Below are 22374 nucleotides of genomic sequence, written 5' to 3'. Positions count from 1 at the left end.
ATTCCTCCCAAGAGTTATTCTAAACATTCATCAGTCCTATAGGCCCTTTTCACCTTTCTCTTCATGCCTCAGAAATCATTCTGATTACTATGTCACAAAGAAAATAAATGTTTTAGGCCTTTATTCCCTAAACTCATGTTCCTGTAGTTTTCTGTCTGTATCCAAACTTTATTTTTTCTTTCAACAAACATTTATTGAGTACTTACAATATTCTGTCCACAAGAGGTAAAAGAATAGAGTACAAGGAAGATCTTTTGAAAATTAAAAATAAAACCAAAATTTACTAGGACAGAGACAAAAAAAGACACATGAAATGTAAGAAGGTAAACAGTCGTCAATTCACAAGATTCAGAAAGAACAGAGAAAACAAAGGAAAGCATTAGAGAAATACCACAAAGAAATTCCCCAAATTGATGGACATGAGTCTTTATTAGAAGGGGCCCACCCAATACGCAATACGTAGACATTAAAGTGACATTAAATCCGCGTCCAGAAGTAGGAGGACAGTTGGACAAAAGAAGACAAAGAAGTGGTAGGTAGTCAGCATTCCAGAGAAAAATGTTAGGATGTCCTGAATGTGAAGGAACGAAGAGGGTTGGTGTTACTACTGAGTAGATGTAGCAAGTATGTGTTTGTGTTGTAGAGGGAAGTCCCTAAGATGAGGCTGGAGGTGTAATCGAGGGGCCTGATTACACAGAGTGTGGTGAGCCGTAGTTAATTAACAAGCTTGTGAACTCAAAACAGTAGAATACCTTTGCAACAGTGAAAAACCTGAGAAGATATTAAGCAAGGGAAGTGACAGTGACATGCATTTTCTCCAAAAAGCATTCTCCGTTGCTGAGAATAGATTGTCAGAGGGTAAAAGTGTACGTAGTAGGACGGATTAGGAAGCATTTAAGTGAGAGATGAGAGATGGGCTAGTAGGTTTTTGGAAGAGTAGAGGCAGAGAAAAATGGACACAATTGAGGTATTTGGGAAATACAATCCAGGACCTGCTGCTGGATTGGAAAGGGGAGAGAGGAGAAGAGAAATTGTCAGGGACGGCTCCCGGGCTTCAACTAACTCACTGGGATGGTGGTAATGCCATTGCCAAGATGGAAAGAGGTGGAAGAGAAACCAAGTGGGGAATAAGAACAGAAGTTCAGTTTTTCACATATTGAATTTGAGGTGCCTGTGAGAATTCCATAGGGGATGTGAAGTGTGATTGGATATTTGTGTCTACAGCTCAGAATTGAGATGTAGGCTAAAAGTACAAAATTCAGTGTTATGGCTTATTTGTGGTAATTAAAGCTTTTGTAATAGACAGGTTGCCTAACTGAAAAATCACAGGGGAAAACAGAAGAAAGCCTGTATTTCTAGCAGCAATATCCTTCTTAAGGTCCAAAGCCATGTATTCAGCTGCCTGGGGGATTGCCCATAAGCGTCTTAAATGAATTTAAAACCATGCCCATCGTCTTTCTTGTTACCCCAAACCTTCTTCTCTTTTTTTGTGCCTTATCCTAGAGGGTAGCGCCATCATTCTCCCAGGGCACTCAGGCTACTAGAAGCCTGATAGTTGTCCAACTTCTTTTCCCTCACACCCTCCCGAACAGTAGATCATCAAGTCCTGTCAGTTTTGTCAACTAAATATTTCAGAAACTGCCTCATTCTCTCCTTGCTTCTCACCACTGATTTTTGTCTGGCTCTTGCTTTTTCTTTCCTGTATTTTTGCAGTAGCCCCTGACCCACCGCCCCCAGTGCATGCTCTCCCACCCTCTTCCTTCTCTTTGTCGCCACTATATTCTTTTTTTTAAAGAGCAAATCTGATCGTATTTCTTGTCATGAGCCCTCTTCCTAGGTAGAATTGACCATGCCCTCCCTACTACCCCTGGATATCTATTCACACTTATTTTTAATGTATCCATCTCTCCCCCTGTTAAACTATGTCTTCTTAGGACAGTTTGCATATCATTCTTATGCACTCATTGCTTAATACACAGTAAATGTCCAATAAATGCAGAGATAATATAGTTCAGTGCTTAAGAGTTCAGACTCTTGGTCAAACAGATGTAAGTACAAAGTCTGTTTCCAAAGTGTAGTCATTATGTGGTATTGGGAGTGACTCTGTTTTATCATCTGTAAAGTGGATGTAATAGTAGTCCTTAGCTTCATAGGGTAATTGTGAATATGTTGGCTATAATGACAGTTTTAATGATTTGTAGCGTTGAGTAGCGAATGAATGAATTGTTTAGTGATGCTTTATCACTCACAAGATAAAATCCAGATATCGAGGACCTTCATGATCTGTCCTCTCTCCCCATCCCCTCTGACTCCACATCTCCTCCCTATGTAACTCCTCCCACTGTAAACACAGAAGAGTACTTGCCATTACCTAAATATACCACATCTCTCTTCCCTTCTATTCCTTGCAGTGCTGTCTCTTTTCACTGGGAATGTCCTTCTCCACTTTATCTCCCTAGCATATTTTTGCTCATCCTTTAAGACTTTTAGTGTCACTCCCTAACAGAGGCCTCTGTGATCCCTCCCCTCCACGCTCAAGCTTCGTCATTCCTTTTCTGGGCTCCCATACAATCTGGTATATGCCTCAATTTTGCTTGTATATATGTGAGCCCCTTGAAGGCAGATTTTTTCAGCTGTGTATTCACAAAGTCTAGCCAAATGCTTGAATTCAATAAATGTTAACTAAACAAACGAATATAGCGAGAAATGAATCTCTTATGCAGGTAAATGCATTTTTTTAAGTAATGTCATACTCTATCAGGGGTCAGCAAACTACAGTCCATGAGCCAAATCCAGCCTTTCTACCATGTGTTTTTATAAATACAGGTTTTTGGAGACACAGCCACGTTCACTCATTCATGTGTTGTGTGCCACTGCTTTTGCACTATAACATCACGATTGAGTGGTTGTGTCAGAGACCAGACGGCTCACAAAGCCTAAAATATGTATCTGGCCCTTGTACAGAAAAAGTTTTCTGACTTGTTCTATGTAGGTAAATTACTTTCCTTTAAATAATGTTTGGAAAGGACAGATAAAATTAGCAAAATTAACATTTTTTCTATGACATACAAAATGCGGCCCTGTCCCTTTCTTTCTTTATGTGTTTCTTTTTCAGACAAACATATTCTGTTTAACTCTCTGGTATTTTTTAATTGCATAGGCAGGAGCAAGCTATTACAGGATGACTGGCCTGGGTCCTTTGCCTCAAGCTCTTTATAATGGTGAATCCTTTCACAATGAAGAGCTGAGTATTAGGGAACTAGAAACGGCTGTTCTTCACAGAATGATGGATGAAACTGCATATTTACAAAAGGAAGTTTTTATGGTAGGTAAGCATGTATGAGAAAATATCTGATGAATGATATTTATAGATGATTTTTATATTAAAAATATCTTTTAATAGCAAAAGTTAATTGTGTGAAAGTTTCCATTCTGATCGTTTAGTAATGATTTTTAAAGTAGTAATTAAATTTATCTGTGCATAATTGCGTCTAAAAAATTGCTTAATTGGAAAGAAACTTCACAGTTTTATAGGAAAATTTATTATAAGAATCCGAAATTGCATATTACTTATTGACTTATTTTAGATTCAGTAGTCTTTAAATGTGTTCTCTGCATAATTTTAAAACATCTGCATATAAATCACATATGTTACCTAAATAATATTTTATTATTTTAGGGTACATTAAATGATCGAACAAATGCAATTGACTTCCTTATGGATAGAAATAATGTTGTGCCCCGTATAAATCCTTTGATTTTGTACAATAAAGGGCAGTACCTTAATTTAATATCTACATCAGGTAATACAGTCCTTCCATATACTTTCCTATAAATGTTTATTGAGTTGTGAATGTTTTATTCATTATTTAACATTTAATATTAAAATTTTTAGTAACTGCTGATGTTGAAGATTTCTCTACTTTCTTCTTCTTGGATTCACAAGATAAGAGTGCTGTAATTGCAGAGAACATGTATTATGTAACCCAGGAAGGTAATAAGCATATTTTAGTTTCCTGAATTTATTCCTAAATAGCAAAAACTTGTGATTTTATTAAGTGCTTGCATAATACGTTTCTAGATGTTGATATTTGACTGGAGACCTGGCTTTCAATTTGAGGATTTGAAAATTATTAGGATGTAAAGACTATGATGAGAAAATGTGATGCCTCCTATCTTAGTTAATTGTATATGCAGAGGGGTTAATCTTGAGGGGTTTTTGCCTTTTTTTAAAAAAAAGCAAGCTATTCCGTTTTTCTCCTTTTTAGGAAGGTAGTAAAAACCCTTTCAAGATTAAATAAACTGATAATCTTATCAGGCATGAATAAAAGTGTAATCCCCAGATGAGAGGAGAATAGTTCTGTATCCTGATTAAACAACGTCTAAATGTTTTGCTTAAGTTAAGGGTCATAACCAAAGGAGAGGGAGCCAAGACAGGAACATCTTTGGAAATAAGGACTTAGCCTGGATAGGAAAGTCTTCAGTGTGACCACAGTTCTGTTAGAGACCATGAACTATTCAGATAGATGAAGATAATTGGAGTTTGGTTGGTTTTGGTTTCACTTTGTTTTGTTTGACCTGCTTTGCTCTAGAGAGAACAAAAAGAGCCAATGCATGAAACATAAAAGAAAGCTGATTGTTATTTCAGCATATAAAGCAGTAACTTTCTAACAATGAGTGATCTCACGATGGAATTACTATGTAATAAGGGGTAAATTCTTATATATGAGAGATTTAAGCAGACAGCTAGTTTTTGAGAATGCTGTGGAGTGAATCCAAATTAGGACCATATGGCCCTTGAATTACTTTGGAACAGATCTATGATTTTATGTTCATAAAGTGGTCTGTCTACAAGAGAACCAACAAATAATAAAATATAATTCAGTTCCATATTATGGCAGGCTAAGGTCCTGAATGTGTCAAGTGAAGGGAAAAGGAGGCAGAGAAACAGGGAATAAAAAATAGGGGAAACATATTTATCGGGTTCTGGGTTATATCTCAAAAATTGCTTCTGGGCATCAGAATAAGTTAGGCCATAATTAATGCCCTTTGGTTAAATCTCTTGCAATCTAAAAGAAGACTTTATTAACCGAGAAACACCTGATTTCTTTATTTGCATTTATGTAAATATGTAAAGAAATAAAAGAGTTGGGAGAAATTTACTTAGCACTTTTGAAATAGTTCTGTTTACTAGAACAGAACTGTTCTAGTAATGTAATGGTAAAAGTGTAATGGTAAAAGTGATGACATTAAGAAGGCACAAGAATCCTTTACCTTTCTTCTTTGAAAAGAATGTGCCACTGCCTTATTCTCAAATTGCTTCTGAAGGATTGCAAGTAGAATCGATGTTATCCTTCGTTTTGTTATATTTTTTTCATTAACCAAAGCCAGTTTTTGCATAGTTATATATTACTGGGTATGGTAATAACTGTAGCTTCACATCTATTCAGGTGTCGGTTTTTGGTGTAGCACACATTTTACAGTTGTTTTAAGTGGGTCATAAGATCTAAGGGACTGATTTTTCTATAGGTTTTAATGATGGCCAGACAAGTATTATTTCAGGTGTTATATGCTGAGGCTGGATGAAATTAAACCCATTTAACTGTGACTGCAGAATTAAAAATTATTTCTTCTTGTGGCTTCCAAATTTTCAGATGTTTCTGAAACAAGAATTGCATTGATGTTGGCATAAGATGATGTGAATTAGGCCAAGTTAATAATAGCCAGAATTTTTGAAATACATGAATCATAAGCTAATAAATATTGCTGTTTTCAATATCTGCTAATAATTTATTGTATCCAGTTTTACATATATGTGAGGTACAAATAGCATTATTTTTTACAAGTGTAGCTGGAAGGCAGTTTTGCTTGGCAACAGTAGAACTTTGATAAGCATGATACAGTTTTCCCTACTGGCAAAAGTATCTCACAGATGTGTTTCTCGGGGACTATTCTTTCTTTTTGGTATCTGAGTTTATATAAAGGTTATTACCCTTTCAACATTTTTATGTGTATTTCACTCTGTGTGTATGTAATTTTTACCAATATTTGCTTATTTTCAGAAAGATTCATTTTAAAAATTGTTACTGTTTTTATGTATTTTGTTAACTGGAAATGTCCCTGTCTTTAGTTTGATTTTAAGAAGGATTAGTTTGACTAAACTGTTTGAAACTTTCAGATGATGTAATTTCTTCGGTTACTTTCTGGATTATTGCTGATTTTGACAAACCATCTGGGAGAAAACTGCTTTTTAATGCATTAAATCACCTGGTGAGTATTTAGGCACTCTTACTACAAAAATTCTAATTTGTTGTAATTTCGAGAAAGCAATATGAAGAACATGCATTAAATCGTTATTTCCCTTCATGTTAACATTTTCAGTACCTTGACTTGGTTAGAACATGGTGCTAAGGAGATTAAGACAGGAATTCAAATTCTTTCTCCATGTAGAATGGGTAACCTTGCCCAGGAAAAGAAAAACCTACATGTCTTCTGTGATTCATGCCCTATATGTTCTTTGCTGGTCCTTGCCGTTGGACATACATTTACACGTCTAATAGTGTGTATGTACTGAATGTTTGTGTCCCCCCAAAATTTATGTGTTAAAATCTAATCCTCAATGTGCTGATATTTGGAGGTGGGGCCTTTAGGAGGTAATTAGGTCAAAAGGGTGGAGTCCTCATAAATGGGATTATTGCTCTTACAAGAAGAGGTCAGAGAGGTAGCCCTCTCTCTTTCTGTCACGTGAGGATACAAGGAGAAATCGGCAGAATGTACTGCAGAAGAGGGTCCGCACCAGCACCTGACCGTGCTGGCACACTGCTCTTGGACTACCAGCCCCCAGTTTGTACTATTTTTTTTACATACCTCTCTCAATAACAAGTAAAGCACGTACACAGAATATCAGTAGGGATGTATAGAATATTTGAATAATAAAATAATCAAACCTGACCTAATGGATATTGATAGAAAAGTACACATAGTATATGTTCTTGCAAAGCACAAATGTAACGTTTAAAAAACATTTGTAGATGCTAGGCTATAAAGCAAATCTCATGAAATTTTCTTTTGCTTTTTTGCATCAGTAGTAACTATTTAAAAAAATTTTTTTATTAGAGTATAGTTGCTTTACAATGTTGTGTGAGTTTCTATTGTACAGCAAAGTGACTCAGCTATACGTGTACATATATCCCCTCTTTTATGGATTTCCTTCCCATTTAGCTCACCACAGAGCATTGAGTAGAGTCCCCCGTGCTATACAGTAGGTTCTCATTAGTTATCTATTTTATATATAGTATCAATAGTGTATATATGTCAATCCCAATCTCCCAATTCATCCCACCTCTCCCTTCCCCCTTAATATCCATACATTTGTTCTCTACGTCTGTCTCTATTTCTGCTTTGTAAATAAGGTTGTCTATACCAGTTCTTTCAGATTCCGGATATATGAGTTAATATACGATATTTGTTTTTCTCCTTCTGACTTACTTCACTCTGTATGACAGTCTCTAGATCCATCCACATCTCTACAAATGACCGTTTCATTCCTTTTTATGGCTGAGTAGTATTCCATTGTATGTATGTACCACATCTTCTTTATCCATTCTTCTGTCGATGGACATTTAGGTTGTTTCCATGTCTTGGCTATTGTAAACAGTACTGCAGTGAACATTAGGGTGCATGTATCTTTTTGAATTATGGTTTTCTCAGGGTATATGCCCAGTAGTGGGATTGCTGGGTCATATGGTAGTTCTATTTTTAGTTTTTTAGGGAGCCTCCATACTGTTCTTCACAGTGGCTGTATCAATTTACATTCCTACCAACAGTGCAGAGGGTTCCCTTTTCTCCACACCCTCTCCAGCATTTATTGTTTGTAGATTGTGTGATGATGGCCATTCTGACCTGTGTGAGGTGATAGTTCATTGTAGTTTTGATTTGCATTTGTCTAATAATTAGTGATGTTGAGCATCTTTTCATGTGTTTGTTGGCCATCTGTATGTCTTCTTTGGAGAAATGTCTATTTAGGTCTTCTACCCGTTTTTTGATTGGGTTGTTTGTGGGTTTTTTTGATATTGAGCTGCATGTGCTGCTGTTTGTATATTTTGGAGATTAATCCTTTCTCAGTTGCTTCATTTGAAAATATTTTCTCCCATCTAAGCGTTGTCTTTTCATCTTGTTTATGGTTTCCTTTGCTGTGGCTTTAAGTTTCATTAGGTCCCATTTCTTTATTTTCCTTTTTATTCTCATTACTCTAGGAGGTGGGTCAAAAAAGATCTTTCTGTGATTTATGTCAAAGAGTGTTCTTCTTATGTTTTCCTCTAAGAGTTTTACAGCATCTGGCCTTACATTTAGGTCCTTAATCCATTTTGAGTTTATTTTTGTGTATGGTGTTAGGGAGCGTTCTAACTTCTTTCTTTTACGAGTAGCTGTCCAGTTTTCCCAGCACCACTTTTTGAAGAGGCTGTCTTTGCTCCACTGTATATCCTTGCCTCCTTTGTCATAGATTAGGTGACCATAGGTGTGTGGGTTTATCTCTGGGCTTTCTGGCCTATTCCATTGATTTATATTTCTGTTTTTGTGCCAGTACCATACTGTCTTGATTACTGTCGCCCTGTTGTAAGGTCTGAAGTCAGGGAGCCTGATTCCTCCAGCTCTGTTTTTTTCCCTCAATATTGCTTTTGCTATTCGAGGTCTTTTGTGTTTCCATACAAATTGTAAAATTTTTTGTTCCATTTCTGTGAAAATTGCCACTGTTAATTTGTTAGGGATTGCACTGAATCTGTAGATTGCTTTGGTAGTATAGTCATTTTCACAATATTGATTCTTCCAGTCCAAGAACATGGTATATCTCTCCATCTGTTTGTGTCATCTTTGATTTCTTTCATCAGTATCTTACAGTTTTCTGCGTATAGGTCTTTTGGCTCCTTAGGTAGGATTATTCCTAGCTATTTTATTCTTTTTGTTGCAATGGTAAATGGGATTGTTTCCTTAATTTCTCTTTCTGATCTTTCATTGTCAGTGTATAGGAATGCAAGAGATTTCCTGTGTATTAATTTTGTATCCTGTGGCTTTACTAAATTCATTTATTAGCTCTAGTAGTTTTCTGGTGTATCTTTAGGATTTTCTATGGATGGTATCATGTCATCTGCAAACAGTGACAGTTTTACTTCTTCTTTTCTGATTTGGATTCCTTTTATTTCTTTTCCTTCTCTGATTGCTGTGGCTGAAACTTCCTAAACTGTGTTGAATAGTGGTGAGAGTGGGCAACTTTGGTTCCTGATCTTAGTGGAAACAGTTTCAAGTTTTCACCATTGAGAACGATGTTGGCTGTGGGTTTGTCAAATGTGGCCTTTATTATGTTGAGGTAAGTTCCCTCTATGCCTACTTCCTGGAGGGTTTTTATCATAAATGGGTGTTGAATTTTGTCGAAAGCTTTTTCTGCATCCATTGAGATGATCGTATGGTTTTTCTCCTTCAGTTTGTTAATATGGTGTATCACATTGATTGATTTGCGTATATTGAAGAATCCTTGCATTCCTGGGATAAACCCCATTTGATCATGGTGTATGACCCTTTTAATGTGCTATTGGATTCTGTTTGCTAGTATTTTGTTGAGGAGTTTTGCACCTATGTTCATCAGTGATATTGGCCTGTAATTTTCCTTTTTTGTGACATCTTTGTCTGGTTTTGGTATCAGGGTGATGGTGGCCTTGTAGAATGAGTTTGGGAGTGTTCCTCCCTCTGCAGTTTTTTGGAAGAGTTTGAGAAGGATAGGTGTTAACTCTTCTCTAAATGTTTGATAGAATTCACCTGTGAAGCCATCTGGTCCTGGACTTTTGTTTGTTGGAAGATTTTTAATCACAGTTTCAATTTCATTACTTGTGATTGGTCTGTTTATATTTTCTATTTCTTCCTGGTTCAGTCCTAGAAGGTTGTACCTTTCTAAGAATTTGTCCATTTCTTCCACATTGTCCATTTTATTGCCATATAGTTGCTTGTAATAGTCTCATGATCCTTTGTATTTCTGCAGTGTCCGTTGTGACCTCTCCTTTTTCATTTCTAATTTTATTCATTTGAGTCCTCTCCCTTTTTTCCTTGATGAGTCTGGCTAAAGGTTTATCAGTTTTGTTTATCTTCTCAAAGAACCAGCTTTTAGTTTTATTGATCTTTGCTATTGTTTTCTTTGTTTCTATTTCATTTATTTCTACTCTGATCTTTATGATTTCTTTCCTTCTACTAACTTTGGGTTTTGTTTGTTCTTTCTAGTTGCTTTAGGTGTCAGTTTAGGTTTGAGATTTTTCTTGTTCCTTGAGATAGGATTGTATTGCTATAAACTTCCCTCTTAGAACTTCTTTTGCTGCATCCCATAGGTTTTGGATCATCGTGTTTTCTTGTCACTTGTTTCTAGGTATTTTTTAATTTCTCTTTGATTTCTTCAGTAATCTCTTGGTTGTTTAGTAGCATATTGTTTAGCCTCCATGTGTTTGTGTTTTTCACAGTTTTTTTTTTTTCTGTAATTGATTTCTAATCTCATAGCATTGTGGTCCACAAAGATGCTTGATACGATTTCAATTTTCTTAAATTTACTGAGGACTGATTTGTGACCCAAAATATGATCTCTCCTGGAGAATGTTCCCTGCGCACTTGAGAAGAAAGTGTATTCTGCTGCTTCGTGTGGAATGTCCTATAAATATGAATTAAGTCTGTCTGGTCTAATGTGTCATTTAAGGCTTGTGCTTCCTTATTAATTTTCAGTCTGGATGATCTATCCATTGGTGTAAGTGTAGTGTTAAAATCCCCCACGATTATTGTGTTACTCTCAATTTACCCTTTTATGGCTGTTAGCATTTGCTTTATGTATTGAGGTGCTCCTATGTTGGGTGCATAAATATTCACAATTGTTATATCTTCTTCAATTATGCAAAGTACAGTTGACCCTTGAACAATGCACGGGTTAGGGCCACTGACCCTCTGTGCAGTCAGAAATCCACTTATAACTTATAGTCAGCCCTCCGTATTCAAGGTTCCACATCTGCAGATTCAACCAACTACAGATCATGTAATATTGTAGTATTTACTACTGAAAAAAAATTGTTTTTAAGTGGACCCATGCTGTTCAAACCTGTGTTGTTGAAAGATCAACTGTATATTCTTCAACCACAGTGTAATTAAGTTAGAAATCAATCACGAAAAGAAAACTAGAACATCTCTATATATTTGGAAATTAAGAAATGCTTCTGTGTAACCTGTTGATACAAAAATGCACATTTGAAAATATTTTTTGAAAGAATTAAGATTTGAATGACATTAAAACTTGACAGATACAACTAAAACTAGGTTATATCTGAAAAAAAGAAAAGTTGAAAAATCAGTCATCTAAGCACAAATCTTAAAATTTAAAAACAGCAACTTAAACTTCTATCGAAGAAAGTGAAGGAAAAGGAAGATACAGATAAGAACAAAAAGTAATGAAATAGAAGACATACAGTAGTTAAGGTCCACAAAGCCAACATTTGGTTCTTTGAAAAGACTAATAGAATTGATAGAAACACATGGTAAAACTGGTCAAGAAATATGGAGAAGCAGACCCAATCTATCTGATAGAAAGAGGGGATGTTACTCAAGATGCTGTGGACATGACAGAGGTAGGAAGAAGGCATTTTGAGTTATCAAAGGAATTAAATCTGTAATTTAAGATATTCAAAAGAGAAAACCCCGGACTTATATGACCATACTAACACAATTTTTTTTCCAGAGAATAGAAAAATAAGCAATACATTTCAACTCATTGTACAAGGTCAGCATTACTTCAAAACCAAATGCATAAAAGGGCATTATATAAGAATGGAAAACTGTAGGCCACTCTTCCTCATGGACATAGGTGCAAAAATCCTAAACAAGTGAATAAAGGAATAAACAGTATAAAAATCAAAAAGGAAAAATTAAAATTGTCATTTTTCCAAATTGTTTATACAGAAAATGCATATAAATCCACAAAACATTACTAGAATTCATTTTTTAGTTTAACTAGGTTGCTGCCTAACAGGTCAGTATACCAGAATTAAGTCTAAGCATTGCAACAAATAAGAAATGCATTTTAAATAAAAATATCACTTATAATAGTATCAAAAATGTCAAATGCTAGGAATAAATGTAACATAATATGTTTAAGACTTTTACACAATAAAATATTGAGAGAAAATTCAGAAGTCTTACATGAATGGAGAGATATACCATAATCATGAATTGAAAGAGTCAGTATTTTAAAGATGTTCTCCCCAAATTGATGTATCGGTTAGGTGCAATTCCAATATGAATCTGAGTGTGTTTTATGGAAATTGTCAAGCTGATTCTCAAATTTATATAGAGATTCAAAGGACCAAGAATAACTAAGTTACTCTTCAAGAAGAGGAAGGTAGGATAATTGCTCCGCTGGGTATCAAGATCTTTCATAAAGCTATACAACTGAAAACAGTTTGGATAGAAAAATAGAGCAGTGAAAGAATAGAGAATCCAGAAACAGACCCATGTATATACTACACGTGCTTTATGATAGAGTTGACCTTAAAGAGCAGTAAGGGTGGTCTCTTAAACTTTCTTCTTTTCACATCACACTCAGAAATCAATTCCAGATGGATAGAGATCTAAACATAGAAAGCAAAATAATAAAGGTTCTCAAAGGTAACAAAGGTTATCTTTAGGACTTGAGAGAAGAGAAAGATTCGTAAAACAGAACACAAAACCCAGTAGCAATGAAGAAGAATACCAGTAAATGCAACTACATTGAAATTAGGGACTGTTTTTTGTCAGAACACACCAGCAAGAGAATAAAAGGTCAAGCCACAGACTAGCAGAAGTTATCTGCATACGGGTAACCAAAAAAGCACTCAAGTCTTAGAAATGAAACCCTTATAACTCAGAACATAAAAGGCAACTATCTCCAATGAAATACTGGCAAAAGATTCAACAGACAAATCAGAAAAGAGACCAATGAAAATGTTAAAGAATGTTTAATATCATTAGTGATGAGAAAAAGCAAATTAAACCTAATGAGATATCTTTACACATCCAACAGAATGATTTAAATTTAAAAATCTGACAATACAAAATGTTTATGAGGCTCTGGGGTAGTGGGACTTTCATATGTCGCTGGTGGGAGTAAAAATTAGTCTAACTATCCTGAAAAACTCTTTAACATCTTCTAAAGTTGAAGATATGTATATTGTGTTTGTAGAGTGCCAAAGTGAAAAAAATTCAAAGGTCTAGCGTCAGTAGAATGGATAAAGGAGAGTATATTCATATGGAATTCTGTATGGTACCAAAAAAAAGTAGCTATAGCTACTCCAAACAGTGTTGGTGAATCTCACTATCGAATGGAAAAAGAGTACAAAAGAATATATAGTGTATGATTACATTCCTATGACGTTCAAAGTAGATTAAATGTTTCACGATGAAAATATAGGTGGTAAAATACAAAGAAAAGCAAAAATGTTATTACTGTGAATGACAAGATAGTGGTTGTCTTTAGGAAAGTGGGAAGGTGAAGTAATTGGCGGGGGATATGAAAGATGTCTGGGTTGCTGGCAGTGCTCTATTTCTTGACCTGGATGATATTTTGTGGGTTAAATCACTGAGCTCTACCGTTTTATTTTGTGCATTTTTATGTGTGTTAGTTTACACACACACATCCAAAAAGAGGCCAAAAGAATCATGATGCAAAGAGGAGAGAATTAGTTAATAAAGTGATTGTTTTTAGACTATTTCAGTGGTATACCGCATTCAGTACATTCAACAGGAAGGCAGTGAAAGATGTTGTATGGTAAAGCGAGCAAACTTAATTGGAAAGAAGAAAGTTCAGTTGTAAAAGGATAGGTAAGATGCTGATATTTTTCACCTATAAATGTGTTTTGCAGGAAATAAGTGTTCATGGTCGGTTGGGAGTTATTTATAATCCTACATCAAAAATAGATGAAGATAACACAGCTATTTCCAGAGGAATTCTGGCAGCTTTTCTTACACTGGAAAACAGCTTTTTGAGAAACTTTCTCAGGAAACTGGCAGAGGAAGAAACTGCTACAGCTATTTACTCTGGAGATAAAATTAAAAGATTCCTTACTGAGGTCAGTAGCTATTTGTTTGAAATAATAAATAAGTATCTTGCATATTTCAAAAGTATAAGTCAGTGTGCTTGGAGATATCATGTTAAAAAATCATTAAGTATAATCAAACGGGGATAATAAACTTTCCTTTGCAGTGGGAAAAGATGCATGTTACATGATACAGCTTTGCATAGAGGCACTTAACAAATCAAATTTCATATATTTCAGCTACTACTTCATGATCCTTAAAGTTAAAGGCATTCTAGTTAGGATACGTACTTATGTGAAGCATTAGGAGTTAAAGGATTATGTGAATAATCCTCAGTTATTTCACTCAAGGAGTCCAGTACAGGGAAAATTCTAGACAGAAGCTGATCCTCTGGAAGAAAGATTCATTAATCCATTCAAAAAATATTGATTGAAAAAATTAGAACCAAATGGATACTTATTATGCAATGGCAAAAGATAAAATAAATAAAATGAAAACATCGTTATTGGAAGTACGTTAGCTGTAAATATTTAGGCTATGGACCCTTTCCCTAGAGAAATGAGTACTTCTAAATAAACATAATATTTTGAATTTAAAAAAAAAAAAAAAATATTGATTGATTGTCTACCAGACAATGGAGATAATACTTATGAACAAGGCAGATAGAGTCCCAGTTCTTATGGAGCTTACATTGTAATGGGAAAGACCAGGTAAGTGGTATTGGAAAGATATAAAGAAATATAAGAAAGTAAACAGTTTGAGGGATGCTCTTTTAGCTGGAGTGGTCAAGGGAAGTCATCTCTAAAGAGCTGATGTCTGAGCAGAGCTCTGAATGAAATGAGAAGTCAAGCCATGGAAAGTCTACAGACTTTCTTACAGAGAAGAATATACCCGGTTCAGAACACAGCAGGTCTAAAGGCCTGACACAGAGACAGTCTTGCCAGGTTTGAGGTATAGGCGGAAGGTCATCATGACCAAAGTAGAGTGATGGGGAGACTAGTAGGAAATGAGTTTGCAGACATAATCCCAGATATTTCAAGCACTCATAGGCCATGGTAAGGAATTGAATTTTTTTCTGAGTATAATGGAAAGTCATTGAGGAATCTTGTGAGATAAATAATCTTGAAAAAGATGACTCTGGGTGCCATGTGAAGATTTGATAGTAGGTAAACAAGAGTGGAAATAGGATGAACAATTAGAATGCTATTGCAACAATCCAGGTAAGAAATAATGGTGTCTTGGAGTAGATATTGGTGGTGGACATGGTGAGATGGTATATACATAATATCTGTTAAAACTGTAGTCAGCTTGAAGAGCTGCCAATTGTATGTGACATGTGAAAGTAATACTCAAGGATTTTGTCTTGAACAGCTAGAATTGTGGTGTCTTTTTTTTGAGATGTGGAGGTCTTGATGAAGAGAAGATTGGGATACATAGGGGATCAAGAGTTAAGTTTTGTATGTGTTAAGTTGGAGATGCCTGTTGGACATTCAAGTGGAGATGTTGAGTTGACAATTTAGTAAATAAGTGTAGGAATCAATGGAGGGTATAATGTTTTGTTTTGTTTTGAGAGTCATCAACATTATATATAATTTAAAGCTAAGAAACTGGATGAAATACCTTGGAAGTGAGTGGGGCAGGGGTTGGAGAACAGAGGGACTGAAAAAGAGCCCTGGAACATTCCAACATATAGAGGAACGCAAGAAAAGGATGATCCAGTAGAGGGGACAGATGGAACAGCCACTGAGTTAGGAAGATAACCGGGAGAGTGTGATATCCTAGAAGCCACCTGGAGCAAGTATTTCAAGGAGGACATGATAAACTATGCCATATTTCTTGAAATTAGGCTTCATAATGGACCATTTTATTTGTTAAGGTGGTCATTGGTGGCTTTGATAAGAACAGTTTCAGTGAAGTGATAGGTATAAATGTGAACTGGATTCAAGAGAGAATAGGAAATCAGGAAACAGAGACAGCAAGTATAGGTAGCTTTTTAAAGGAATTTTCCTATATGGGGAACAGAGAAATATTCTGTAGCTAGAATAGGGCTTGAGGTCATGGAAGGATTTCACTTATTTTTGGTATGCTGATGAAAACAGTCCATCCAGAAAATGAGAAAAGATGAAACGGAGCGGGGCAAAGTGGGAGGATAGCTCTTGCGTAGCTAAGAGGTGCTGGGACCCAGTGCACAAGCTGTAAGTATTGGCTGAAGAATGGGGTAGATTTTTTTGGTGGTAGCAAGATGAGTACTTTACTTCTGATTGATTTTGTTCTCAAAAGAAGGTCAAGTCATTAGCTAAGTATTAGAATAGGAGTAGGTGCTCTCAGAGGTTCGAGGGTAGAGGAGAAAATGTCAAATATTTTTCTAGTATTCTGAGAGTGAGAAAGTGAATTAAAAACATTATAGTAAGATTTCTGAGGGCCCACTTGAGGTTGATGACCATAAATTGAAAGTGAGATCAATGTTGGCTGCACGTTTTTCTCCAGCTGCCCTAAAGCTGTTTGGATCCAGTTGCAGAGTAAGCAGAGATGTGTTTAACCAGAGTTGAGGTTCTGCCAGGTGAATAACTGAGGGGGGGAAAGCATCCAGGGGAGGTGAGCATGGAATGTTTCTGTTATAGTAAAGGGATCTGGGGTATAACTTGGTTAGGAGGAAAATGATAATATGGAAAGTGTGATGGACAGTAAATAAGTGGTAGGGTCAGTGGACTAAAGGGTTGAGTAATGGTTGGTCTGGTGACACTGGGATGAATGAGCTAGAAGGTCAGCAGATTGTGGTCAGAGAGGGGTTGACTGAGACAGAGGTTTTGGAAGTAAAGATCTAGAGCTACACTGTCTGATACTGTAGCCACTACCTTCATGTGGCTATTTTAAACTTAAATTTAAATTCAGTTTCTCAGTCATACTACATTTCAAGCGCTCAGTACCCATCTGTGGCTGTGTGTTAGACAGCGCAGGGGAACATTTCTGACCTTGCAGGAGTACCAGGAACGTGATAGAAAGTCAGAATGTAAGGCCCTCCCTGGATCGACACCCAGGTGATTTGTATGCATATTAAAGTTTGATACACACTGAGATGGCAAAGATTACTTTGGTATTTCAGAGTTTAAATGCACTATTACTAAATTGGTTTCATGGGATTGGTATAATGGAATGAGCAGAGTATTTCTATTTTGAACAGTATTTTTTTTAGTTGAACACACCAAAATGGAGGTACTGAATTCAGAATTTAATAAACATTGTATTTCATTGTTTAATGTTAAATTGTATTTAAATTGATGTTTCCTAGCATTTTACTAATCAGTAATCCACCCCAAATTCTCAAAGAATGAGTAGCAAACTGTATCTACTTGTAACAGGATTTACAGATACTGTAATTGCCTTGTTAAAGAAGGATTCTTTTTTTAAATGTGGTTTCAGAACAAAATAGTACTTTTTAAAATCACAAGTTAATAAAATTTTACATTTTATACTAATATATTAAAGTAGGCTATGTTTAAAAAATTATTTAATGTATTTACTGTTCTCTTACTGGTTTTATCATTCTTAACTTATACCTTAGGGAATGAATAAAAATGCTTTTGAGAAAAAATATAATACCATTGGAGTGAATATTTTTCGAACTCACCAGTTGTTCTGTCAAGATGTACTTAAATTGCGTCCTGGAGAAATAGGTGTTGTCAGCAATGGGAAAGTAAGTAAAAAAAGCAATTGCTCACTTTTCTCAGTGACACTGTGATACGGGGGTGTCAAACGTTTTCTGTCACAACACACCTGATGCAACATACACAGAGGACAGTGCTTATGTGCTAGACACGCCAGACAGGTCTCAGCGTAAATAAAATGGCCACTGAGAGGTCCAGTTCGTGGCACAGTACCTGTTTCTTCACCCCTCCCTCCCATTGGTGATAACATCGAATGCGGCTAAGGACGTTCTTTGGGGATAGCTTTTATAATATAAATATTAGAACAAACTATTTTGTATACATTACAACATTGTGATTGATCACTGTTGTAAGTAGGTGTAAAAAGTACATTCTGACATCTTTTTCTTCTTGTAGCTTTTTTCTACAATTGATTATGTTAAATAACAATACTGCAAGTTTTGAACTATAAAGTCGTATTTATTAATATAATCTTTTAAAATCTATAGTAAAAATCACTCTTACTCCCACCATCCTAATAAAATTTATTATTAATAGTTTATTGTTTTACCATCTAACCTTTTTCTACTCTACATGGCCATGTCTGTCTTTTTAAATACATAATTGTAATGCTATTATACATATATAATTTTATATCATACTTTTTTCTCTTACTATATCATAAATGTGTTTCTGATTAATTAGGGAGTTTTAATAGATATGTACAAAATTAGTGGATGATAGCTACTTATTAATATTTTTTAGTATGATAGTCTGGTTTTCTCAGGAATGGTTTAAGTTTTTAAAAATTGAATCTGGTGCTTAGGTATATTTGGAAATCAACTAATGCAGTGTGTTTGACATTATCTCTGCTTGAAGCATCAGATTATGTATCCCTAAATCATCTTCAAAGCTGTAGTGTTTTCTCTGTTTTCTACATTTTTATGAGCTCTATTCACCTGCGTGCTTCATTCCTGTATCATCATTCCCTTAAAGTTATGCTTATTTATTCCTTCTTATCTGAATCTATAAATAATAGAAATTGGAGAATAGTGAGGGACTCATATCCACAAGCATCCACAAGTCACATATTTCCGCTTCAGCGTGACAGTTCTTGAGCTAACTGTGTTAGCTCCTAAAAATAGACGCGGGTTCATCTGTGTACAGGGCTGTTTTACAATTGGTGACCACAGTTGCCACTTATTATTACAGTAATATAAAATATTAGTGAATTTTGATAATGAGCTATGTGAAAGCCCAAAAATGGCATTGCTTTTTTTTTCAACAGTTGCTTTGGGAAGAAATCTAACTTTTTAGAACAGTTTCAAAGTATATGGCTACCTTCGGCTCTGTCAGGCATTTTAAGAGATAAAAAGAAAAAATTACAGCCTGCTGTATCTGTTACCTTGCCTTTTGGTTATGTTGATACATTACGGGAAAGCTACCCTATGTTTTCTTTTGTCATTGTTTAATATAATTCAGATATTGTTATCAATATTAGTGATAACAAATATAGTTATGTTCAACTTATTTCTCTTAGAACTGTTTTCTTCTCACTGTCCTTGAAATTGACAAAAGCATTTAGATGTAATTTTGCATCTGCCATGAACCAAACATTCTTCTAGAATCTGAGAGTATAGTAGTGAACAAACATGTTTCTGTGGCGTTTACACTTTGGTGGGCAGGGACTGAAAAAAAATAGTGTCCTTACTGATAAAGTGTTATTTGGACAGAGAACCAAAGAAGGTGAGGGAGCGAGCCGTGTTGCATATCTGGAAGGGTAACGTTCTAGGTAGAGGGAACAGTGAGTACAAAGGTCCTGAGATGAGCTCACATCTGTGTGTTCTAGGAACAGCAGATATGAAGAGAACAGGAGAGAGGTACCTGGAAGCCAGGTCAGGTAGGGTTTTACTCTGAATGAGTTGAGAAGCCAATGGTTCTGGGCAGGGGATTGACATGAACTGACGTTTCATTTGGATCACTAGTGGCTGTTACGTCAAGGATAGACTGTAGGTGTTAGGAAACCAGTTAGGAGCTATTACAATAGTCCAAGTGAGATGTGATGGTGGCCTGGACCAGAATGGCTCTAGTGGAAGTAGGAAGAAGTAGACGTGAGATGTATTTTGGAGGATGACCAGGAATTGCTGACAGACTTACAGTGGGATGTAAGAGAACTACGTGACTGGCAGAATTGAGCTGCCGCTGTTTTAAGGAAAGGAAGAGTGCAGGAGGAGTGGGCTTGTTCAGAAGGAGTAGAAAGGGCAGATAGAGGATTCAGTTCTGGACGTATTAAGAGTTCAGTGTTCAGTTCTGGACCTCTGAGTAGACTGGTTGAGTTGACAGCTGAACGTATGAGTTAAATTCGGGGAGAGGTTGGGGCTAGAGAGAGATAGTAAGTCAGATGACATTGACTTTTTGTGTCGACTAATGGAAAATTGTAATTTTGATTATCCTTTTATTTGTAGGACTGTGGTTTGAATACAAAAGTATGATATGTTTGAAAATAAGCACCATGGTTTATGAACTATAATGTAATGCTATAGCATTGCTATGAAACACAATAGTCATGACAATTGTAACATAGTTATAATTCTGACCAGATAGTTAATGATTAAAATAATTCTGACATTTTAGAATCAATCTTCATTTCGAACCTGTCCAAATATTTACATTAGAATTGAAACATATTCAAAGTTAAAATTGTTTATAAATGATCAAAACTAGGGTGTAATGATGATCTCATACTTTCTTACTGCCATGCTAAAGAATTAAAAATCTATATATTTTAAGATTAAACAAAACCCTAAATAATGCTATTGCTATAATTATATTTATTTTTATCATGTTACATATTTACAAATTGATGAAAGACGTGGTGTGGCAGAGAGAAGGGAAACAAACAAGGCCTTTTTGTTTTAGCTAGGTGAATCTGGATTCAAATTCTGGTTGCACCATTAATTGTATAACCTTTGCAAGACTTGGTTTCCTCATTTGCACAATGGAAAAGGTAATAGTCTGTTTTAAAGTTGCCAGAGAGATTAAATATACTTTTACACATAAAACACATAGAACAGACACAGAGTAAATTTTCAGTAAATATTAACTTCTGTTTTCTCTTTAAATATTTGAAGGCTATCATGGGAAATATGGGTGCATTTATAGATTTGATTTGCGTTGTATTCATTGAGGGTCAGTATCGAATCAAGCCCAGTTGATCCAACTTCCACGAGTGGGGAGAGATTTTTAGCTCAGTATGTGGAAGAACATTCTAACAGAGTTTTCTAAAATTGTAATGATCTGTCAAATGAGGTAATGCATTTCTGTTATAGCAGTTGTTCTGTATAACTGAAAAATCACATTTCCAAAACGTTGTAAAGATTTAAACTCCAGATAGGTTTTATCGTACTATTACGTGATTTTCAAATTTAATGTTCCATTTCCCAATTTGGTCATTATGTGATTTTATACTATTTAAGTTGCTTTATTCCACAAACATCATATTCATCTTTAAGTAGAAGAACTAAGACACAGAAGAACCAAGTTTCTGCTAGCTGTTTTGACACTGAACTTACATAGGTGCAATAGAGCTGGTTCTCTGGTGAATTTAATCAGTAAAGATACCCAATCTTGTTCATCCCTTAGGAAAATAATTTGAGATTTTAGTTCCTTATTCTAAGTTATTAACAAAACTACTCAAGTCACTAGAAGTGGTATAGATAAAATTCAGCTCTTTTCCAGGCCTCTCCTATTCACAGTCAAAAAAATACAGCATTAAAAGTGCTTTGAAAGTTACCTTAAAAATGATAGCAAATCTTAAGGAAATGAAATGTTTATATGTGTACTTTTCGTACACAGTGCCCATTTTTTGTACTTTTAAGAGCCCAGGTTTTATGTTTAAAGTGAACGTGGTATTTATTTAGCTGGATGCCAACGTTCCAACTAATATCACCTTTGATGTGAGCAAATGAGAAAAGATTCAAGAACTGTACTTCATTAATTTTTAGAAAATATTAATTGTAGAAGCATATGAAGGGGAATAAGAAAATGCACTGCAGGGCTTCCCTGGTGGCCCAGTGGTTAAGAATCCGCCTGCCAATGCAGGGACACGGGTTCGAGCCCTGGTCCGGGAAGATCCCACATGCCGCAGAGCAACTAAGCCCGTGCGCCACAACTACTGAGCCTGCGCTCTAGAGCCTGCAAGCCACAACTACTGAGCCTGCATGCTACAGCTACTGAGGCCCGTGCGCCTAGAGACCGCAAAGAAGAATAGCCAGCCCCCTCTCGCTGCAGCTAGAGAAAGCCCGCGTGCAGCTCCGAAGACCCAACACAGCCAAAAATAAATAAATTAATTAATTAAAAAAAATCCACTGCAACCATTTCATTCCGGTTGACATGTTTTCTAGTTGTTTGTCATTAAGTCTAATTGTTTAGTGCATAAGACTATGTCAGGGCTCACCTTCTACATCAGGCTTATGTTAATAATATTAAGATGGTGCACATATTAGCTGTTCCAGAAAATGATAACGGCAGTAGAGTTGGAGTGGTTGTGGTGGGATAGCCATCCTGAGAAATTCAGGTATCTGGGAATTTTACCGCTTCCCCGCTCTGTAGTTACTGATTTAAAGCTAACCTACAAGACCTT

General features: G+C 35.7%; 1 protein-coding gene across 1 annotated transcript in view; it reads left to right on the top strand.

Annotated features, from left to right (window-relative positions):
* UGGT2 (UDP-glucose glycoprotein glucosyltransferase 2) overlaps positions 1-22374 on the top strand; it is a 172584-nt gene that overhangs the window by 92604 nt on the left and 57606 nt on the right. Inside the window, exons 17-22 of the mRNA XM_032611137.1 lie at positions 3161-3325; positions 3680-3803; positions 3896-3994; positions 6179-6270; positions 13914-14120; positions 17651-17782. Of these exons, the coding sequence (XP_032467028.1) occupies positions 3161-3325; positions 3680-3803; positions 3896-3994; positions 6179-6270; positions 13914-14120; positions 17651-17782 (819 nt within the window). The remainder of the gene's footprint in view (positions 1-3160; positions 3326-3679; positions 3804-3895; positions 3995-6178; positions 6271-13913; positions 14121-17650; positions 17783-22374) is intronic.

The sequence above is a fragment of the Phocoena sinus genome, chromosome 18 (assembly GCF_008692025.1).
Source record: "Phocoena sinus isolate mPhoSin1 chromosome 18, mPhoSin1.pri, whole genome shotgun sequence".
Taxonomy (NCBI): Eukaryota; Metazoa; Chordata; class Mammalia; order Artiodactyla; family Phocoenidae; genus Phocoena; species Phocoena sinus.
Note: the sequence above shows the minus strand (reverse complement) of the source record. Positions and strands in the feature narration are given on the sequence as shown.